Source organism: Siphateles boraxobius, unplaced genomic scaffold, assembly GCF_051911475.1.
Source record: "Siphateles boraxobius isolate OS27281-9 unplaced genomic scaffold, OSU_SipBor_1 22, whole genome shotgun sequence".
NCBI classification, from domain to species: domain Eukaryota; kingdom Metazoa; phylum Chordata; class Actinopteri; order Cypriniformes; family Leuciscidae; genus Siphateles; species Siphateles boraxobius.
The window spans coordinates 16,335,001-16,353,437 of NW_027508833.1; the positions used below are offsets into that span (position 1 = coordinate 16,335,001).

General features: G+C 44.4%; 2 protein-coding genes, 1 long non-coding RNA gene and 1 other non-coding gene across 6 annotated transcripts in view; 1 reads left to right on the top strand and 3 right to left on the bottom strand.

Moving 5' to 3' along the window:
* Nucleotides 1-2,014, bottom strand: part of LOC143746742 (uncharacterized) — a 28,214-nt gene extending 26,200 nt beyond the window's left edge. The window contains exon 1 of the long non-coding RNA XR_013206609.1: nucleotides 1,869-2,014. This is a non-coding gene — a long non-coding RNA (uncharacterized LOC143746742). The remainder of the gene's footprint in view (nucleotides 1-1,868) is intronic.
* The window catches only part of dusp23b (dual specificity phosphatase 23b), a 26,878-nt gene extending 22,077 nt beyond the window's left edge, over nucleotides 1-4,801 (top strand). The window contains exons 1-3 of one of the 2 annotated variants that reach the window (XM_077238773.1): nucleotides 1,087-1,291; nucleotides 4,188-4,465; nucleotides 4,545-4,801. In XM_077238773.1, the coding sequence (XP_077094888.1) occupies nucleotides 4,196-4,465; nucleotides 4,545-4,733 (459 nt within the window). In that variant the 5' untranslated portion in view covers nucleotides 1,087-1,291; nucleotides 4,188-4,195 and the 3' untranslated portion in view covers nucleotides 4,734-4,801. Of the gene's footprint in view, nucleotides 1-1,086; nucleotides 1,292-4,187; nucleotides 4,466-4,544 lie in introns of those variants that run through there. The other variant, XM_077238775.1, reaches the window with a different exon arrangement.
* On the bottom strand, nucleotides 378-460 carry trnal-cag (transfer RNA leucine (anticodon CAG)). The gene has a single exon. It is a non-coding gene; the product is annotated as a tRNA-Leu (tRNA).
* The window catches only part of afdnb (afadin, adherens junction formation factor b), a 24,734-nt gene continuing 11,072 nt past the window's right edge, over nucleotides 4,776-18,437 (bottom strand). Inside the window, exons 16-20 of one of the 2 annotated variants that reach the window (XM_077238726.1) lie at nucleotides 14,812-14,970; nucleotides 13,470-14,174; nucleotides 13,198-13,273; nucleotides 13,062-13,110; nucleotides 4,776-5,310 (exon numbers count right to left, since the gene is read on the bottom strand). In XM_077238726.1, the coding sequence (XP_077094841.1) occupies nucleotides 5,193-5,310; nucleotides 13,062-13,110; nucleotides 13,198-13,273; nucleotides 13,470-14,174; nucleotides 14,812-14,970 (1,107 nt within the window). In that variant the 3' untranslated portion in view covers nucleotides 4,776-5,192. Of the gene's footprint in view, nucleotides 5,311-13,061; nucleotides 13,111-13,191; nucleotides 13,274-13,469; nucleotides 14,175-14,811; nucleotides 14,971-18,437 lie in introns of both variants that reach the window. The other variant, XM_077238725.1, reaches the window with a different exon arrangement.

Consider the following 18,437-nt stretch of genomic DNA (forward strand, 5'->3'; position numbering starts at 1 on the left):
GTTTGCCAACAAACTTTTTATCTAGTTGCATCATAATACTGTTCCAATGCATACAATCGGCTCTATTTTGCATTTTAGTAACTAAAGAAAACTGAGTGATTAACAGGAACACCTGCCAATATTATATGATTAGTCAAGTCATCCTCATTTATATAGCGCTTTTAACAATGTAGATTGTTTCAAAGCAGCTTTACAGAGATACACATATAATTTAAGGTAACAGAGATTGGTTTGGTTTTATAGTGGCTCTTGAAAAATGTTTTTTCCAGCTAAAGTTAGTTTTGATTGATTCACTTCCGTCTAAATGATCATTTGTTATTAAATTAGGGGCCAATTTATTCACCATTGATTAACCTGTCCTGCACAAAAACATTGTTTGTCAGAAGTGGGATTCGAACCCACGCCTCCAGAGGAGACTGCGACCTGAACGCAGCGCCTTAGACCGCTCGGCCATCCTGACATGCTACATGCTAATCACATGCTAAAATTAGTAGCTGGCCATAAAAGCGACATTTGCAAGTATTTCACATGTTTGGTCTGAATAAATAGTTTGCCATTTTAACTGTCAAGTTTTACTTCTAATTCAAATACGTAACAAGTCGTAAATAATTGTCCAGCCCTCTTATAAAGTAGCAACAGAAGTCTTTGTTACGTGCCGTGGTCTGGAAAATTATTTACGCTTTAAAAATGACGGTGGGGAACCTGGGGTTCGAATCCCACTTCAGACAAACACTATGATAGGTGCAGGTGAATCAATGCATGCATGCGAGTAGTAATGCAGTTAGTAGCCATGGAAGTCTTTGTGACGTGATAACTGTTACTTCTCTCAGCGCTGGTCGAACTGGGCCAATCACAGACGTTTATGATTATAGTAAAATGTATGTACGTAATTTAATTAATTTTACAGGGATTAAGAAAATATCAACTACATGTAGTTTCGGTTGTTATAGTTAACCGTTTAATATTTCATAAAAAATAAATGTTTCCCAGTAAGACGAAACGCTTACAAAAAATGTACTTACTCAATATGGTTCAATGGAGGATATGGCTTTGTAGCCTTTGCGCGCCCTCTGGAGGAAGAGCCGCATGAAGCACAAACAGTACGTTAATGGTCGAGCTCGACAGCAGGGTTCAGTTACAAAGATACGACATTTTATTTGCTTAAATAATATATGGATCAATGCGTTGGTATTTAGAAAACAGAATCAATGTGTGATTATCAGGGTGTCCAGAAGGGAACCGTTTAGTGGACTGAAATGTACCACGCCGAGTCAACATTGAACTAAACAAGGTAACGTTAACGCTACAGAGAAAATTAGCCTACTTCTATTTGCAGTCAAAATACTTTATTCATTTACCCTGTACACCAAGAACGTGAAATAATATATATGATATACAATGCAATATTTTTGTTTCATTATATAATATTATTTGAACTGTAAAATTGCATTAAAAATAAAATTATATTTAAGTTTGCATTATAAATTGCACTATATAATACAGTACTATTTAAAGGGAACGTTACACTATCTAGCGGTTAAAAAAACTGCATTCATTTTGCAGAAGAACATTGTTATGATTGTGTTTCAGTTCTGCAGCAGATAATATGGTTCTTATCATAAAAACAAAGACTAAACATTCACTATTAGGCTATAGGCTAACGTTAGTTAGATGGAGGATCACAAGCGGACTGGCTTAAGATGTTACTAGCTAACCATTAATAGACACGGTAAGAGTTAAGTTACTTCCTTGAAAATAAATTCCAGCACAGCTAACTTACAACAACCATGGTGAAATTTGACGTGTAATGTTTTACAATGAATTTTACAGCTATGTGGCAATTTATCTGTTTAATGAAATATACTCACCTGCTGAGTAAAAACGCCATCTCTGCGTCGCCTTTACAACATTTCAAATCCCTCAGTTCTCACTATCTCCGAAAAACCGAGCCAATGTTGATTCTGGTTTTATTACGAGCTGTCGCGGTCTCTTTTTTCCAGCAGAAGCTCCTCTGTTCGGCGTGATTCACCAGAGGTTGAAATATTTACCTGCAATCAACCTTTCTCGCTCGTTGTGACAATTAGCCCGTAACATCCCCACCGTCCCACACCATACAGGCTTGGTCAAAGAAGCAGGTGTTATGTTTGGGACATGCGCGTGCACTCAAAACATTTCCCTAGCTTCCAGCATGAGGCGGCAGATTCGTCGAATACCATTTTCCACGAAACACAAATAAATTAAATGTTTTCCACAATGTTTGTAAATGTTAGTTCATTAGTTGGCTGTGTTGTTTCCTTGTTCTCTGTTCTCATGTAGGCCTAGGCCTATTTCACGCAGTTTAAGGGAGAGTTTTAGCCTGTTTTCATGTCTCGATTTGCAAGCCCGTTTAACACGTTTGTTTGAACGGAAACTGATTATGATGCTTTAAATAAATTTGAGCGCATTAAATAAAGTTTTTTTTCTTTGTGTATAACGTTAGTGTATAGCACTATTTATGGCTATATTCAAATATATAAAGCTATATATTTATGGTTCATTTACCTTTTGAGGTTATAAACTTAAAACATTTGTTTTATAATTATCTTTAACATTTATGAAAATTGAAAAACAAAATAGGATACTGTATTTTCGGAACAATACTAGAGCCGGTTTCGTCATTCATATTGAATGCAGGGTCATTACACAGCAGCAAATGGAGAAAACTGTCATTCACATTGTATTTAAGATATGCATTTTATCCATCTAATCATCATCAACTCATGACCTTTGACTTGCTAGTGTCATCCTTTATTTTTTGAGCTACAGGAACTATTTTTATTTTATTGACAATAATATTTTACAATTTATGCTATACTATTTGCGATTTTATTCATAGCTATTATATTGCTACTATAATATACTCATACTAAATTGTATTTTAGGGTACTAAAAGTAGTAACAATATGGTAGTAATAATAATAGTAATAATATGCCATAGAATAAAACTGCTACATATTGTATATTGAACTATTATATCTGACCTTATATTACAAATATATTTAATAAATTTAAACCGGACTCAACACTCAAGTTGTAGCCTACTATAAATGTTTTACCGCTGTAACAAATGTTTAAGGATTATCTTATAATTAGGGGTCCAAGCTGTGATATTAATGTTGCCCACTAGATGGAACCACAGGATACGGAATCGTTTGAATTTTATGTTGTTGTCTATATGTTTTTGCTTCAGTCAAACCATGTGCAAATTCATAAGTCAACACCATTGCTGAGTATTTTCTCCTTAAAACTGCAGTGAAAAAAAAACTAAGTTTGAAATCGCTGGTGTTTCTGACGTCACAAACTACCTTGCGGTGCGGGTGAGCAGGCTTTAACACATCATTAACTGCTCTGAAGCAGTGGAGTCTCGAGAGAAGCCAGGTTATCCCGGTATATTTCTCTGTTGATATGAAAAATCGGGTACATTTAGCAAGCGGGTGAATTATGTATGTGATGTATATTAGGATGAACTATATGTTCTTCAAAGTTGTTCAAAGCCTTTGTAAGGATATTGATTGTTAAAAAGGCAGCTGACTTTGAGATGGTGAACGGGAACATGGTTTGTGTAACATTTGCAACACATCGAGCAAAAGTCTAATCTTAAAAACGCCACACATAAACAACTTTAAAAACTTGATTTTCACCACAGGGGGACTTTAAAACTCATCTTTGATCACCAAAATGACATTTAAATGTTTTTTCCCTGTGGGAAAAAAAGTTTCCATGCCTTGAAATACCTTGAATGTAACTCTACACCCGTGCCTTATTTAATATACCTTGCGCATGAATTTGCTATATTACCCCGCCACTCACTCACACCAATCTCAGAGATCCAACCAGTCAATTTACTGTAGTAAACATGGCATAATGGCAAGTGGAAATACTTGTTTAATTCAGCCATATATGTTTGAACCAGAATCTGATTCAGAAGAAGTAGTGAAAGAGTGAATTATACAGGCTTATATACAAGTCGATGTATCAGAATGGTAATGCAATAATGTTTTATTAATTGCATTAATTATCATTACTGGCCCAAACAGCACTTTAGCAGAAAGATTTGTAAATACAAGGCTGTTTTTCTCAATCTTGCAGATATGCGACAGTGGGCCTTGTTTAGTGCTAACCAATGTTTAATGTAACTCGCACAACAGAGAAAACTATGGCTTCAGCACAACCTCCAAACTTCTCCTGGGTGGATCCTGGTAAGGTGGCAGGACTGGCAATGCCACGAATGACGGCCCACTATCAGTACCTGCTGGACAACGGCATCAAGCACTTGGTGACCCTGTGCGAGCGCAAACCTCCTTACCACGACACCTGTCCAGACCTCACCCTTCATCATATCAGGATTCACGACTTCTGCGCCCCCACATTTGATCAGATCAAGATATTCTTGTCCATAGTGAAGGAGGCCAATGCGAGAGGACAGGTAAAACATTCTTCATGCACATCTGTGTTCTGGAAATATGTTTTCAGCACCTCTGTGTTTGTCTACTGGACTTTGGCAGGCTGTTGCGGTGCACTGTTTGCATGGTTTTGGCCGGACGGGGACGATGCTCGCCTGCTACCTGGTGAAGAGCAGGAAAATAAGTGGAATCGACGCCATTAATGAGATAAGAAGCATACGCCGAGGGTCTATTGAAACCCGAGAACAGGAACAAATTGTGGTGCAGTTTCATCAACAAAATAAGGTGTAAAATAAGAAAATGTTGATGCAGATGCTTAGGAACAATGTTATATAAAGCAATAAAGAATTATTTATTTTCATTGTATTATTTTTGGTTATGGTTGCTATCACTGAAAAATATGAAAAAGCAGTCCAACTGTAATGAAAGTCACTAAGACATCCTGCTATTTCCACTATTAATACATTCCTACAGGATATTTCTATAACATAGTGCCACTATGTGAAAAGCAGTGGTGAATTTAGATAAACTATGCCACCTTTTTAGTAAATGAAATGAAAAAGTGACCTATCTTATAGGCTATGAGTTTACCTTATGTGTATACAATTTTAAAACTTGCATGCGGTTCAGGAGGATCTGGAAACAAATAATGAACTATTCATCCTTGTTCAGATTCAGATTCAGATTGTCTGAATGATGGACAAGTAGCCTCCAGAAAAAAAAATTATCTTAGTGGTTTCCCTTTTGTTATCAGGACACTTTGACTTTACTTGAAGTGAGCATTTCCAAAGAAAACAGCTGCTGACGCTCTTTAAAGGTCAGATTCTCTGGGGCTTGCTGTGTTTTGAAGCTTTTGTGATCCATTTCGCTGTAAGAGTATAAAAAAACACAGCTGATTAATTTGAAATATATCAGGTTCTTGTTAATAAACAATTTGTGAAACAAAAAGGGTTAGAATGGGCTATGTTAGAATAATAATCACTTTAAAATACAATACAATACAATACATTTTTATTTGTAAAGCACATTTAAAACAACCAAGGTTCGCCAAAGTGCTGAACACTGACATAATTTCAGACAAATTTTAAACACATGACAAGAGCACAAGACACAGTTAAACACGTGACAATACAAAACAAAACAAAAAGCAGAAATTAACTCTCAGGCCGGTTTAAAAGCCAATGAATAAAAGTGAGTTTTAAGTCGTGATTTAAAAGTGTCAAGGCTGGGAGCAACCCTGACACCCATAGGCAGATCATTCCACAGCCTAGGGGCCACGACTGAAAATGCTCGATCCCCCCTATTTTTTTTTGTCCAAAATGTCCAAATTCAGATTGTTTTGTGAGTTCTGTCCATCATATAAAAAAAAAACCTCTGGAGAACAAGTAAACACAATAGAACACATTGACATACACGACCGTCAATGATATAAAAAAAGATAGAACTGAACTGGGATCTCAGAATAATGTTCATGTCAGATTAAGACAAAACAAATTACTGGGCTAAATTAACTTAGGTTTACTTGATTATACATAGTTTACACATAAATCAGTTTTCAGAAAAATCATGTTAAAATTAATCAAATATGATTCATCATCAGGCTTTTGAATAGAATGTATTTGTTCGTCTCCCAATCAGCATTGTATTGCAGTGCATTATATGTTTTAAAACGTACTCGGTTACCTAACGTAACCTCGGTTCTCTCTTGAAGAGGGAAAGAGTATTGCGTAAGTATAGCTTACGCTACGGGAAAGATTCATCTTTTTCGAGATATTGAAGCCAAAAATGTATCTTTAATTTTTGTATCCATTGTCAACGCAGTGCAGCAGCAGGCAAACCTAGAGCAGGCTGTCTAGCGTGCTCATAGGCTGCCCTGCGGGAACTGCAGCAGCCTATCACTGAACCCAACGTGACGTCACGTCGAGCGCCTTCACAGCGTCAAAGCCCGCCAATATGGGTGTGGCTTAGCGTATATAAGCAGGGTTCGTAGGCTGATTTCTCTGGTTTTCATCGACTGAAGCAGAAAACGCTCGTGGCGCAAGCACGGCAGGTTACGTAATACTCGTTCCCTCTTCTAGAGAGATCCGAGGTTACGTTAGGTAACCCAGTACGTTCTCTTACGAGAGGGTTCTCTCGTATTGCGTAAGTATAGCTTACGCTACGGGAACCCCTTGTCAACGCCGTGCGCGCCAGCATCCACTTATGAGTCCCAGAAAAATCCGGGATCCCAGATCAGCGGGAATAAGCGCATGTATATATAAGCGCATGTATATAAGCACTCACAGGGAATTCAGAGCGGCGACGCCTGTCAATGTATAAGCATATAGCACATAACCTGATACAGTGCAGCTCAACCAGAAGAACTAAGCCATATGAGAGTAGTTTGCGCACGATAGTACCTGGGCAGAACTGACTCACTTAGACTGATGGTAGTTTGTCGGTAGTGACGACTGAGCGATCAGGAAAACGGTTTTAATGATAAGTATTTTAGATCCGCAGAGTCTAAAGGTTCAAAGGGGTATGCTTTCAGGGCCTCGAGGACCAAAGACAGATCCCACATAGGAACTTTAGGGGGGCGCGGGGGATTCTTCCTCCTGGCTCCTCTGAGGAAGCAGATGATGAGCTCGTTCCTGCCTATTGACTGGCCGCGCGTCGATTCTGAGAACGCTGCGACGGCTGCAACATAGACTTTGAGCTTGGAAGGGGACCTTCCCTTTTCCAACAGCTCTTGAAGGAAACTAAGCAAATGCGAAACCCCACACTTCCCTGGGTCCAGATTTTTGTCAGCGCACCATTTAGAGAACACAGACCATTTAGACGCGTAGAGGCTTCTGGTAGAAGGAGATCTAGACTGCGTGATTGTGTTCAATTCTGCGTCTGTCAGGGCAATGGGTAACTGTTGGTCAACCATACGTGCAGAGACCAGCGCTCTGGATGGGGATGCCAGATCAAGCCGCGAGCTTGAGAGAGGAGATCTGCTCTCACCGGAATTGGCCACGGGACTGTCTGTGACAGCCGCGTCAGCTCCGGGACCCAATTCTGGTTCTTCCAACGCGGGACTATGAGGAGCACTGATTGGCGCGTTTCCCTGATTCTCTTGATCACCTGTGGTAACAGAGAGACCGGAGGGAAAGCATATAGTGGGCGGCTGGGCCAGGTCTGGGCCAGCGCGTCCTCGTTCTTTGAAAAGAACTTTGGGAAGTGAGCGTTGTCCACTGACGCAAATAGGTCGACTTCCATTTTGCCAAAAAGCCGCCATAGCAACTGGACTGTTTGGGGGTGCAGGGACCATTCCCCCGGGGAAACATTGTTCCTGGACAGTCTGTCTGGGCCGTCGTTCAGATGTCTGGGCCGTCGTTCGCTCTCAGCGAGCGCAGATGGTGCTGAGACCAAACGAGGAGGCGTTCTTCCGGATTGCAGAGATTTCTGGATCTGACACCGCCCTGGCGGTTCACGTAGGACACTACAGACATGTTGTCCGAGCGGACTAGAACATGGTGGTCCTGTATAAACGGGAGGAAACCCTTCAGGGCATTCTCGACCGCTATCATTTCCAGACAGTTTATATGGAGGAGTTTTTCCCGGTCTGACCACAGACCAAAGACTGGTCTGCCCTCGAAGAGCGCGCCCCAACCCTTGTTGGACGCGTCTGTCGAGATGACCTTCTGGTTGTAGACAGTTCCAATAACCACTCCCCGCTGGTACCAGTCGGCCGCTAACCAGGGCTGCAGAGTGAGTCACTCTGATCCGGGCGCAGCCTGACTCCCAAGCTCGGTGAGACACACGAGCGGCCAGCCAGCGTTGTAGCGGGCGCATACGTAGCAAACCCAGCCGAAGTACCGCAGCAGCTGAAGCCATGTAACCCAGCATCCTCTGGAATGTCTTCAGAGGGGCGGTGCTGTCCTTCTGGAAAGACGCGGCCAGTTGCTGAACACAGCGCGTGCGCTGTGTTGACAAGCGGGCCGTCATAGCCATGGAGTCCAGTTCTATTCCTAAAAAGGAAATTGACTGGCTGGGCATTAATGAGCTCTTGGTCCAGTTGACCGTGAGACTCAGGCTTTCCAGGTGACTGAGGAGCACAGCTCTGTGAGACAGTATTTCTGACTCTGATTGTGCTAGAACCAGAATTTGCATGCCCTGATTTCTCAAGGGGTGAGTGCCGCGTCCATGCACTTTGTGAATGTGCGGGGTTCTAAGGACAGACCGAACGGCAGGACGGTGTACTGATAAACCTGACCGTCGAAGGCAAATCTCAAGAATGGCCTGTGACGGGGTATTATCTGAATCTGAAAATAGGCTAATCTTTTAGATCGAGAGATATAAACCAGTCTCTCGGGCGAACGTGCACGAGGAGTTGTCTGATTGTAAGCATTTTGTACGGTCTTTTCATAAGAGCTTTGTTCAAATGTCTCAGATCTAGTATGGGTCTGAGACCCCCGTCCTTCTTGGGCACGAGAAAATAACGTCTGTAAAAGCCTGTCTGTCTTAGAGAAGGCGGTACCGGTTCTATTGCCCTTTTACACAGCAGTTTTGCTATTTCTGAGCGAAGTAGATGTGCTACTTCCGCATTCACTGTCTTCGCGATCTGTCTTCGAAAGCGTGGGGGACGGCGAGCGAACTGTAATGCATAGCCCTGCTTTATTGTGCCTAGCACCAATTCTGATACCCCTGGAATTGCTTCCCATGCTTTTATATGTGTAGCTAGGGACAGAATGGCCTCCGGGTTCTGATTGCCGCGTTGTGCAGCCTCGAGAAACTGGACCGGAGGAATGAGCACGGTGCGCGCGCTCTCTGTGCTTGAATGGGGCGGCTCGCAGACAGCGACAGCAGGCTGTTTCATATATAGCGTCCCGATAGCTGTGAATGGGGAGCGCTTTATAATCACTTTGTGATGCGCGAGCGGAGCCATGGGCGGCATGTATGTTAGTAAGCGTGGGCGCTCGTGAGCGGGCACGGGACTTGCATTCATAACTTGACCGATATGAGGCTGCACATTGTGACGTGCATTTAACGCCGTGGGCGAAGTGCATGTTAGTAAGCGTGAGCGCTTGCAAGCGGGCACGAGACTTACGTTCATATTCTGACTCATATAAGGCTGCACTTCGTGGTGCGCGCGCGGCGCTGTGTGCGAAGTGCTTGTTAGTAAGCGCGAGCGGGCACGAGACTAATATCCACAACTTGATTGATATGAGTCTGCACTTTGTGATGCGCGTGACTTGGCCATGTAATAGAGCGGGCAGATAGTAGATGTGGGCACGGACACGTGGGCACATCTCCCGCAGTTAACACTCGAGCGGCATTTGCCAGCTTTATGAGAGTGGGCTCTGTGGGTGACACGGGAAGTGCTGTGTTTGTGTGTAGGGGTGAGCACTGTGGCGTGGGCACTTTTTCTACTCTTAAAACACCACCGGCGTGAGCCGGATAACCAGACATTATGCTCTTTCTGAGATTTCTCTGGTTCGTCGTAAAAACGGCGGTTGTGTGCAGGCGAGCGAGTTGTGTTACCGACTCGTTGGCTGCTAAATGACTCACTGCAGTAGCCTGTGTTAAGGGGACTGACAGGGCAAAAAGCTTTGACGGTGGTCCGGCCGCGGCAAGACCCAACTGTCTTTTCCCTCTCACTTTTGCTAGGAGGGCTTCGCTTGCTCAGATTTCAGCGTGATCTTTGGCCGCGGCCCACTTGGGGGGTGCAGTCTGCTGCGGTTAGCTGAGCGCGATCTAGGGCGGCCACCCTGTCGCTGCGAAGAGTGGCTGGACTGTCTCAGCTGAACTTGGCGCTGTGTAGTGGCTCGTGCAGGCGGCTGTTCACGTGGGCGACCTGCAGTGGAGCTCATGCGACAGGAACAGATTCATGGCTTGCAAGGTTTTCTGACCTTCAGAAAAAGGTTGACGATTCCGTTCACTGCAAGGCCAAAGAGACCAGTGTGGGAGAGAGGAACATCGAGGAAGGCAGACCGCTCAGACTCTCTCATGTCACCCAGCGTTAACCAGAGGTGTCTTTCTGTGACAGTGAGCGAGGCCATGCATCGTCCTAGGGCTTGAGCTGCAGCCTTGGTAGCACAAAGGGAAAGATCCCTCGCACTTCTCAGGTCCGTTACGGCAGCTGGATCCGGGCCTTTCTCGTCCCATTCAAAGGTGTGCCGCAACCGCTTCCTCAACCTTGGGGATTGAGCTCTATCCTTTCTCGGCGGCGCTGTCCACTTGGGAGAGCGACGCGGAGACAGAGGTTTGGAGCCTCCAAAGAATGGAGCGTTCCACGATTTAGAAAGCTCAGAGTGCAGCTCTGGGAGGAAGGGTGCAGGCCTGGCAGCGGGCGCTTGACGGCGCTTGAAAGCAGCTGTTGAGTCTGTTGTGCGCAGGCTCCTTAGGGGGCGACCACTCAAGCCCGAGGCGGTCAAGCCCTGCGAGAGGAGGCCCATCAGCTCAGCGTCCACTCCGGCGCGGGTCCTGCCGGATTCCTGGATCGAGGAGGCGGCGGAGTGCTGAGAACTCGACCATTCCTCACTATCAGAAGCCAGGATAGAACAGCTGTCAATAGCGGTGGGTCGTTCCGCCTCATCATCAGACGCGGAGGCAGAGTGGCCGTAGCCGGCGGCTCCGCATCGGTGAGGGGCGGCGGAGAAGGCGAGGCTCGAGGGAGGGACTCCGGCGAGCATGTCGCAGCAGTTACAGGCTCCGGATGTCTTTGGGAACGGCGCTTCTTCCTGCGCGGTCCCACAAAGGGCGGAGTGACAGCTTCAGGGTTGCAAGCTTCGAGTCGAGCCCGCAGGGTCGACATTGGAAGCTCTTCACAGTGCTCACATCCTCCGGAAGAGAGGGCAAGGGCAGCGTGTTCCGGTCCCAGGCAGAGAGCGCAGATAACGTGGCGGTCTCCGTCGCTGAGCGGGGCTCTGCACGAGCCACAAGTGGAGCGAGGCATCTTGAAAAAGTCTCGCGCTCTTTTAGTTGCTTAGAAAGCTAGAGTTTTGAAAGGATACGTCGCCGGATAGCGTAGCTGGCACGGAAGGCTGAAGGTGGCAAAGATAGCCGGCTTCCTCGGACACTGTCCTTAGCTGGCTTGTCGCTGTTTCGACGGCGGCGGCGGCTTCTCAAGATCCAGCGATGCGAAGAGCTTCGCTGAAGAGATGAAAATCAGAGAAATCAGCCTACGAACCCTGCTTATATACGCTAAGCCACGCCCATATTGGCGCGAGCGCCTTCATTGGACGTGACGTCACTTTGGGTTCAGTGATAGGCTGCTGCAGTTCCCGCAGGGCAGCCTATGACAACGCTAGACAGCCTGCTCTAGGTCCGCTAGCTGCTGCACTGCGTTGACAATGGATACAAAAATTAAGGATAATTTTTTGGCTTCAATATCTCGAAAAGATGAATCTTTCCCGTAGCGTAAGCTATACTTACGCAATACGAGAGAACCTCTCGTAAGAGAACTACAGAGTTTTGATCATAAAACTAAGCATTTAAATATAATTTTACTAGGACATATTTTTGGCAGATTTAAAGTGACAACTGATATTTATATGCATTGAATGCAAGTAGTCTATTATACCATTATAAAGATCTCATTGATTTATGATTGCATATTTTTGCTCTGAATAAAATGTTTTTTTCCTCAAGTATGAGTTTCATATTCTCACTATCAAACTATATGACCCATAAAAGCCTGTTGCATCAAATATGATACTCATATGATACTGATACATATAAGCTATACAAACTTTTTAAAAAATAACTCATTTCCTGCCAGCATTTTTGCTAAACACCGCCAGTTTTTTAATTAATTTCACAAAACTTTTATGGCCCCCAGAAAATGTTGTTTATTCATCCTCTTTTTTTATATCAACAATTGAATGTGGTTAAATGCAAAAACATTTAGAACAAAAAACGGAGAAAATCACGTTGTTGTTTTCCCCCCCAAAGACTACAACGTGCATATGCAATGCTTCTATGGGCCTGTACCAAATGGCATCCTAAACCCTCATTCACTATTCCCTATGTTAGTCTACTAATACTGTTAATTTGAAGGAGTGAATAAAAACGAGTGAGCGAATTGCGGACAGCTGTTGAGCATACATCGGTTGTACACTTGGTTTCAGACACCACTACAAATGGCTGTCCCCTCAAATAGTGCTCTATATATAGTGCTCTATTTGAGGGTATAGCGGGCGATTTCGGATTCAGCCCTAATTTCTGCTTCTTCTTCACCTGTGTTTTGATCCAGATATTCTGTATAGCACTGAAAACATAGATTACCGGAAAATTCCGTCAATGGCAGGAAAAGAGTTAAATATTTTGCCTAAAAGGTTTAACAAAATGTTCCACTTGAAACTATTAGATTTTTTGTACTATTATTTAATATTTCAGGCTTTACGGGGATAAATTGAACTGAACAGTCATTAAATTACCATTAAAATAAACAGTCTGAGAAATAGTGACTAAAGTTATTTGATGTTTTTATGTTGCTGATTGTACAGAACTTTGGTATGCAGGTGCAGTTGTAAAGTGCTTTATAATAAAATTAAATAAGTAAAGTAACTAAACAACAAAAATGACACTCTCCCCTATTTTGGAGAGTTAAAAAGCAGAATTGCTGTGAATTATGAATTTAGAGTTGAGACTCACCTAGAAGAGAGCTTCATTTTATATCCCATAGATTCATGTTTGATTCCATCTGCAATTCCAGAAATCAATGTCAGACAAATTTATCAATTCTAAAACAATATTAATCAGTGATTGATTTTGAAATTCTGACCAATACCTTTCAAACTGTCCTCTTGAGAAAAGTGGCCTTCCTTTTGCTGGTCAGCCGCGGTTTCATTCTTCTCACAGTTACTCTAGGATGACATTAATAAAATGTGTTTAGTGATTAGTGATTAAGTGTCTCTCGTTATCTGGTGTGTTATTTTTAATACCTCTGTTTCATGATATGTGTTTTATATTGCTGGTGTGGTCAACAAGAAACTTTAAAATTGGTTGTAAATTAAGTTGTTTTGTTATTGTGATGTTTCAGTGTACACATGTAAAACTCACCACTACATCACTTCCTGTCTGAAACCTCTTCCGTTCTGCCCCGGAATGGCTCTCATCATCCTCATCCTCATCTTCATCCCCGTTGTGCTGGTACTCCTCTAGTCTCCTCTGGAACTGCAGCTCTAGAGAGAGTCTGCGCAGACGTTCACTCTCCTCCAGGGTGCGCCACACTTTGGCCTGCAGCTGCTGCACTTCCTGTCCCAGCAGGTCTGTAGTAGGGAGTTTACTAGTCTTCCCGACCGCTTTCTGCTCAAGATTAGCACTTAAACGTTCTGAAGCTGTGTTAATCTGGGATGTCTTCACAGATGAGTGGAAGACAACAGTTTTTTTCTTGAGGACCTGCTGTGGTCTTTGAGATGGTGATGCATTGCTCTGATGTTGATGTTGATATTGATGGTTTGCTGGAGACATTTTTGGGGTTTCCGCAGGCTGACGGAATGTGCTAAAGGAAACACTGTTGGCTTGTGGCGAGTAGGGGACGTCCATACGTTTCGGCTGCGATAGAGGGACAGACTGGGTGGTTGTCGGGATCTTCCAGAGTCCATTTTTGTGTCCCATACTGGACAAGCTGGAATCCATTGAGCTTATGGTTGTAAGGCTGTTCCATTTGCTCAGTTCTTGCTGTTTCTTCAAGTATCTTGATCTGTCCACAAGAGTGCGTCCTTTTTCTACACTCCAAAGATTGTCTTGAGAATGTGCCTGTTTCTGTGAGATTGAACAGTTATTCTTTGTGAATGTGGGTGCAATAGAATTTGTGTGTAGAGAGAGAGAGAGAGAGAGAGACATACACACACACAATAATAAAATGTAAAACTTTTTCAGTTGTAGTCACTTATAATATAAAGTTACTTACTTATATAATTATACGTGTAAGGGCCAAATGTCCTCACTTATATAGTGAAATATTATGACAACTGACTAGTAAAGACATTTTACTGGTTCTTACTAGTTAAAAACGCTTATAAATCGGCCAAACATGTTTTTATTTAAATCTAGCGTTTTGCACATGTTTCCGTGATGGGTAGGTTTCGGTTTAGAGGCAGGGGTTTGGGTTTGGCCATAGAAAATATCATTGACCTGATATAAAAATCATTGGAAGTCTATGCCATGTTCTCAATATAGTGAAACAAACGTGTGTGTGTGTGTGTGTGTGTGTGTGTGTGTGTGTGTGTGTGTGTGTGTGTGTGTGTGTGTGTGTGTGTGTGTGTGTGTGTGTGTGTGTGTGTGTGTGTGTGACTACTAGCCCCGGTCTCCTCTATCTGCAAAGTTATTTTGCTTCTGATGAAAAGATTATGGAACCACAAATATCAAACATGGCAATAAAAGTGCAACACACAAATACCATAATGTTGATCTTTTGCAGATCCCTGGAGAATGCAGAAATATGCTGAGGTTTTTCTGTGGTTCCGGGTGCTTTATTACTGTGCAGTTTGGATGCTGGCAGGGTCAGATATTCTCGGTGATAAGTTTCTGTGTTTAAAAGATTGTTTCTGGGTTTCACCTGGGGTGAGATATAGAAATATATTAGATGAGACTGAGGTCAAAAGAGCAAAAAATGTATCTGTACCAGGGTTATTATCATTAACTAAAACTGAAACTCACACCAATACCATGAAAATATTATTTGAAATAAAATAAATGTATACATACATACATTATTGTCACGGATACATCAGCGCCAGACCTCTACACTCCGCCCACTCGTTCTGCATCACCAGAGTACTATGCATCTTCACCTGCTTTCACCACCTGCCGGCATGCAGCCAGTTCCCTCACTCAGTTGTCTGGTCTCGTTGAAGTAACATCGAATTCCTGACTCCCAAGTTAGATTTGTCTGCTTACCTGTTCAGCATTCCTGCCTGTTTTCTGTTCGCCTGATCTGTGTGCCCGATCATCCAGTCTTCTGTTTCCCGCCGGCTCCACTCTCTCCTCATCTTCAACCAACTTCAGATAAGAGTATTGACTATCATCTATTCCTCCACTGACTCTTTCTCTGTGTTTAAATTGCATCCAGCTATCATCCGTGACTGTCCCTGAGTGCTTTCAATAAACCATTTTCACTGAAACCTGTTTGTGTCCTTCTGTGTCCATGACAGAAGACCAGACCCAAATGCACGAACCGACAGGTCATGGCGAAGAGGATGCTTCGCCCACGGTCGCTGATGTTTTGCGTGACATCCAACACGCCATACCTCCACCCTCCACCCTCTGCCTCTGTAAGTCCCATGGCCCGACCAGCGCCCTTCTCTGGCGAGGAGGGGGAGTGCAGCGGCTTCCTACTGCAGTGCGAACTGTATATGGAGATGAATATCTCACAGTTTCCCTCAGAGAGAGCCATGGTTGCATTTGTTATTTCTCTCCTCACCGGACGAGCCCTTCTTTGGGCACACGATCATGGCCCGGTCACCCAGTCTTTATCTGCCTTCATTGGTCACTTCCGCGAAGTGTTTGCTCAAGCTAACAATGCGCTCTCTGTGCAGGACCAGCTATTTCGTTTACGTCACGGTAAATCGTCTGTGTCTTCATATGCCCTGCGTTTTCGCACCCTGGCAGCTTCCAGTGAATGGAATGAGTCTGCTTTAATAACTGCCTACCGACAAGGATTAAATCATGAGATCGTTTACAACTAGCCATTTATGATGACGTCATTGGGCTCGAAAGTCTCATAAAGCGTTCCATTCGCGTGGATCAACGCCGCACGGCTTGCCAGCTTGACTGTCTTGCACTGCCTCCTCCTCGCCCATCATTCTCATTCAACCCTCCAGCACCAGAACCCATGGATATCAATTTCACTAATTTAACCGCCGAAGAACGTCAACGTCGCATCTCCAAAGGGCTATGCCTCTACTGCGGTTCTGCTGGTCATCAACTTATATCCTGTCCTATTCGTCCCCCACGACCGGCGGTGAGTACAGTCCATTTACATTTTCCCATCTCTAAAATGAAATACACTCCAGTTCAACTAACCTATCTGCAAAGTTCACTTTCAGCGCAAGCGCTAATTGACTCTGGAACCGCTGGCAACTTTATATCTCTATTCATTCTGCGACGACTTCAAGCAAAGACCCATTTCTCAGACTCTTCATGTGCATTCCATCTTGGGGAAACCGCTCGGTCGTGGGCAGATCGGCCACAGCAGTCCTATTATTACCATGAGGATAGGCGGCCTTCATGAAGAGGAGCTTCCGTGTCTGGTGCTGGAGGGTTCCACGGCTGATATCATCATGGGACGCCTGTGGTTGGAACCTGGTCCTCACCTGGTCCTCAGGTGAGATCCTACAATGGGGAAACGACTGCTTAACGCACTGTCTGTACACCGTCAAGAAGATTCATCGTCCTTTGCCAACTCCGGTTCTTGAAGTTTCCATTGCCTCCACTTCCCTCGAAAGTCCTCCCACCGACAAGCTCCCTGAGGTTCCAACACCCTACCGGGCGTTCCAGGACGTATTTAATAAACATCTGGCTACCAAACTACCACCACATCGGCCATGGGACTGTGCGATCGACCTGCTGCCTGGGGCTGTATTACCTTGTGGTAAAATCTACCCTTTGTCCATCCCGGAACAGAAGGCCATGGAGGAGTATATCGAGGAGGCTCTCCACCAAGATTACATCCGTCCATCTACGTCTCCTGCCGCTTCCAGCTTCTTTTTTGTTGGCAAGAAGGACGGAGGCTTGCGCCCCTGTATCGATTATCGGACTCTCAACAACTCCACAGTAAAATATCGGTATCCCCTTCCTCTGGTCCCAGCTGCCTTGGAACAACTCCGTGGAGCTCGCTTTTTCTCCAAACTGGACCTTTGCAGCGCCTATAACTAGGTTCGGATCAAGAAGGGAGATGAGTGGAAGACCGCCTTCATCACACCTGCAGTTCACTACGAATATAAGGTCATGCCCTTCGGTCTGTCCAACGCTCCCGCCGTCTTCCAGGGGTTTATGAATGAAATCTTCAGAGACTTCCTGCACCAGTTTGTCATCATCTATATTGATGATATCCTTATATACTCCTCAAACCTGTCAGAGAATCAACTCCATGTCAAGTCCATCCTTCAAAGGCTGCGTGACCACCATCTCTATCTAAAGTTGGAGAAATGCGAGTTCCGCCAAACAACTATTCACTTTCTGGGCTATGTGATTTCACCAAACGGAATAGCCATGCACCAGAGGAAGGTGGAGGCCGTCTCCAACTGGCTCCAACCAACCAATGTCAAAGAACTTCAACGCTTCCTGGTATTTGCTAACTTTTACCGCCGCTTCATCAAGGATTTCAGCCAAATCAGTTCTCCCATCACCTCACTTCTGAGAAAAGGGGCCAAGTCTCTGTCCTGGACCACCGAAGCCACCAATGCCTTCAAAAAGCTCAAAGCCTCATTCTGTTCTGCTCCTACCCTCGTCCATCCTAATCCAGATCTTCCGTTTCTTGTCGAGGTGGACGCTTCAACCACAGGGGTAGGAGCAGTCCTCTCACAGCGGCAGGGGACACCTTCTCGACTCCATCCATGTGCCTTCTTCTCCAAGAAGCTATCCCCGGCGGAGCAGAACTATGACATCGGTAACCGGGAGTTACTGGCAATCAATGGTACGGATACATCAGCGCCAGGCCTCTACACTCCGCCCACTCGTTCTGCATCACCAGCGTACTAATAATCTTCCCCTGCTTTCACCACCTGCCGGCAATCTGCACTCACTTCCTCTACACCTTAAAAACACCGCTAGTTCCCTCACTCAGTTGTCTGGTCTCGTCGAAGTACCATCGACTTCCTGACTCCCAAGCTAGATTCGTCTACTTACCTGTTCAGCATTCCTGCCTATTTCCTGTTCGCCTGATCTGTGTGCCCGATCATCCAGTCTTCTGTTTCCCGCCGGCTCCACTCTCTCCTCATCTTCAACCAACTTCAGATAAGAGTATCGACCATCATCTATTCCTCCATTGACTCTTTCTCCGTGTTTACATTGCATCCAGCTATC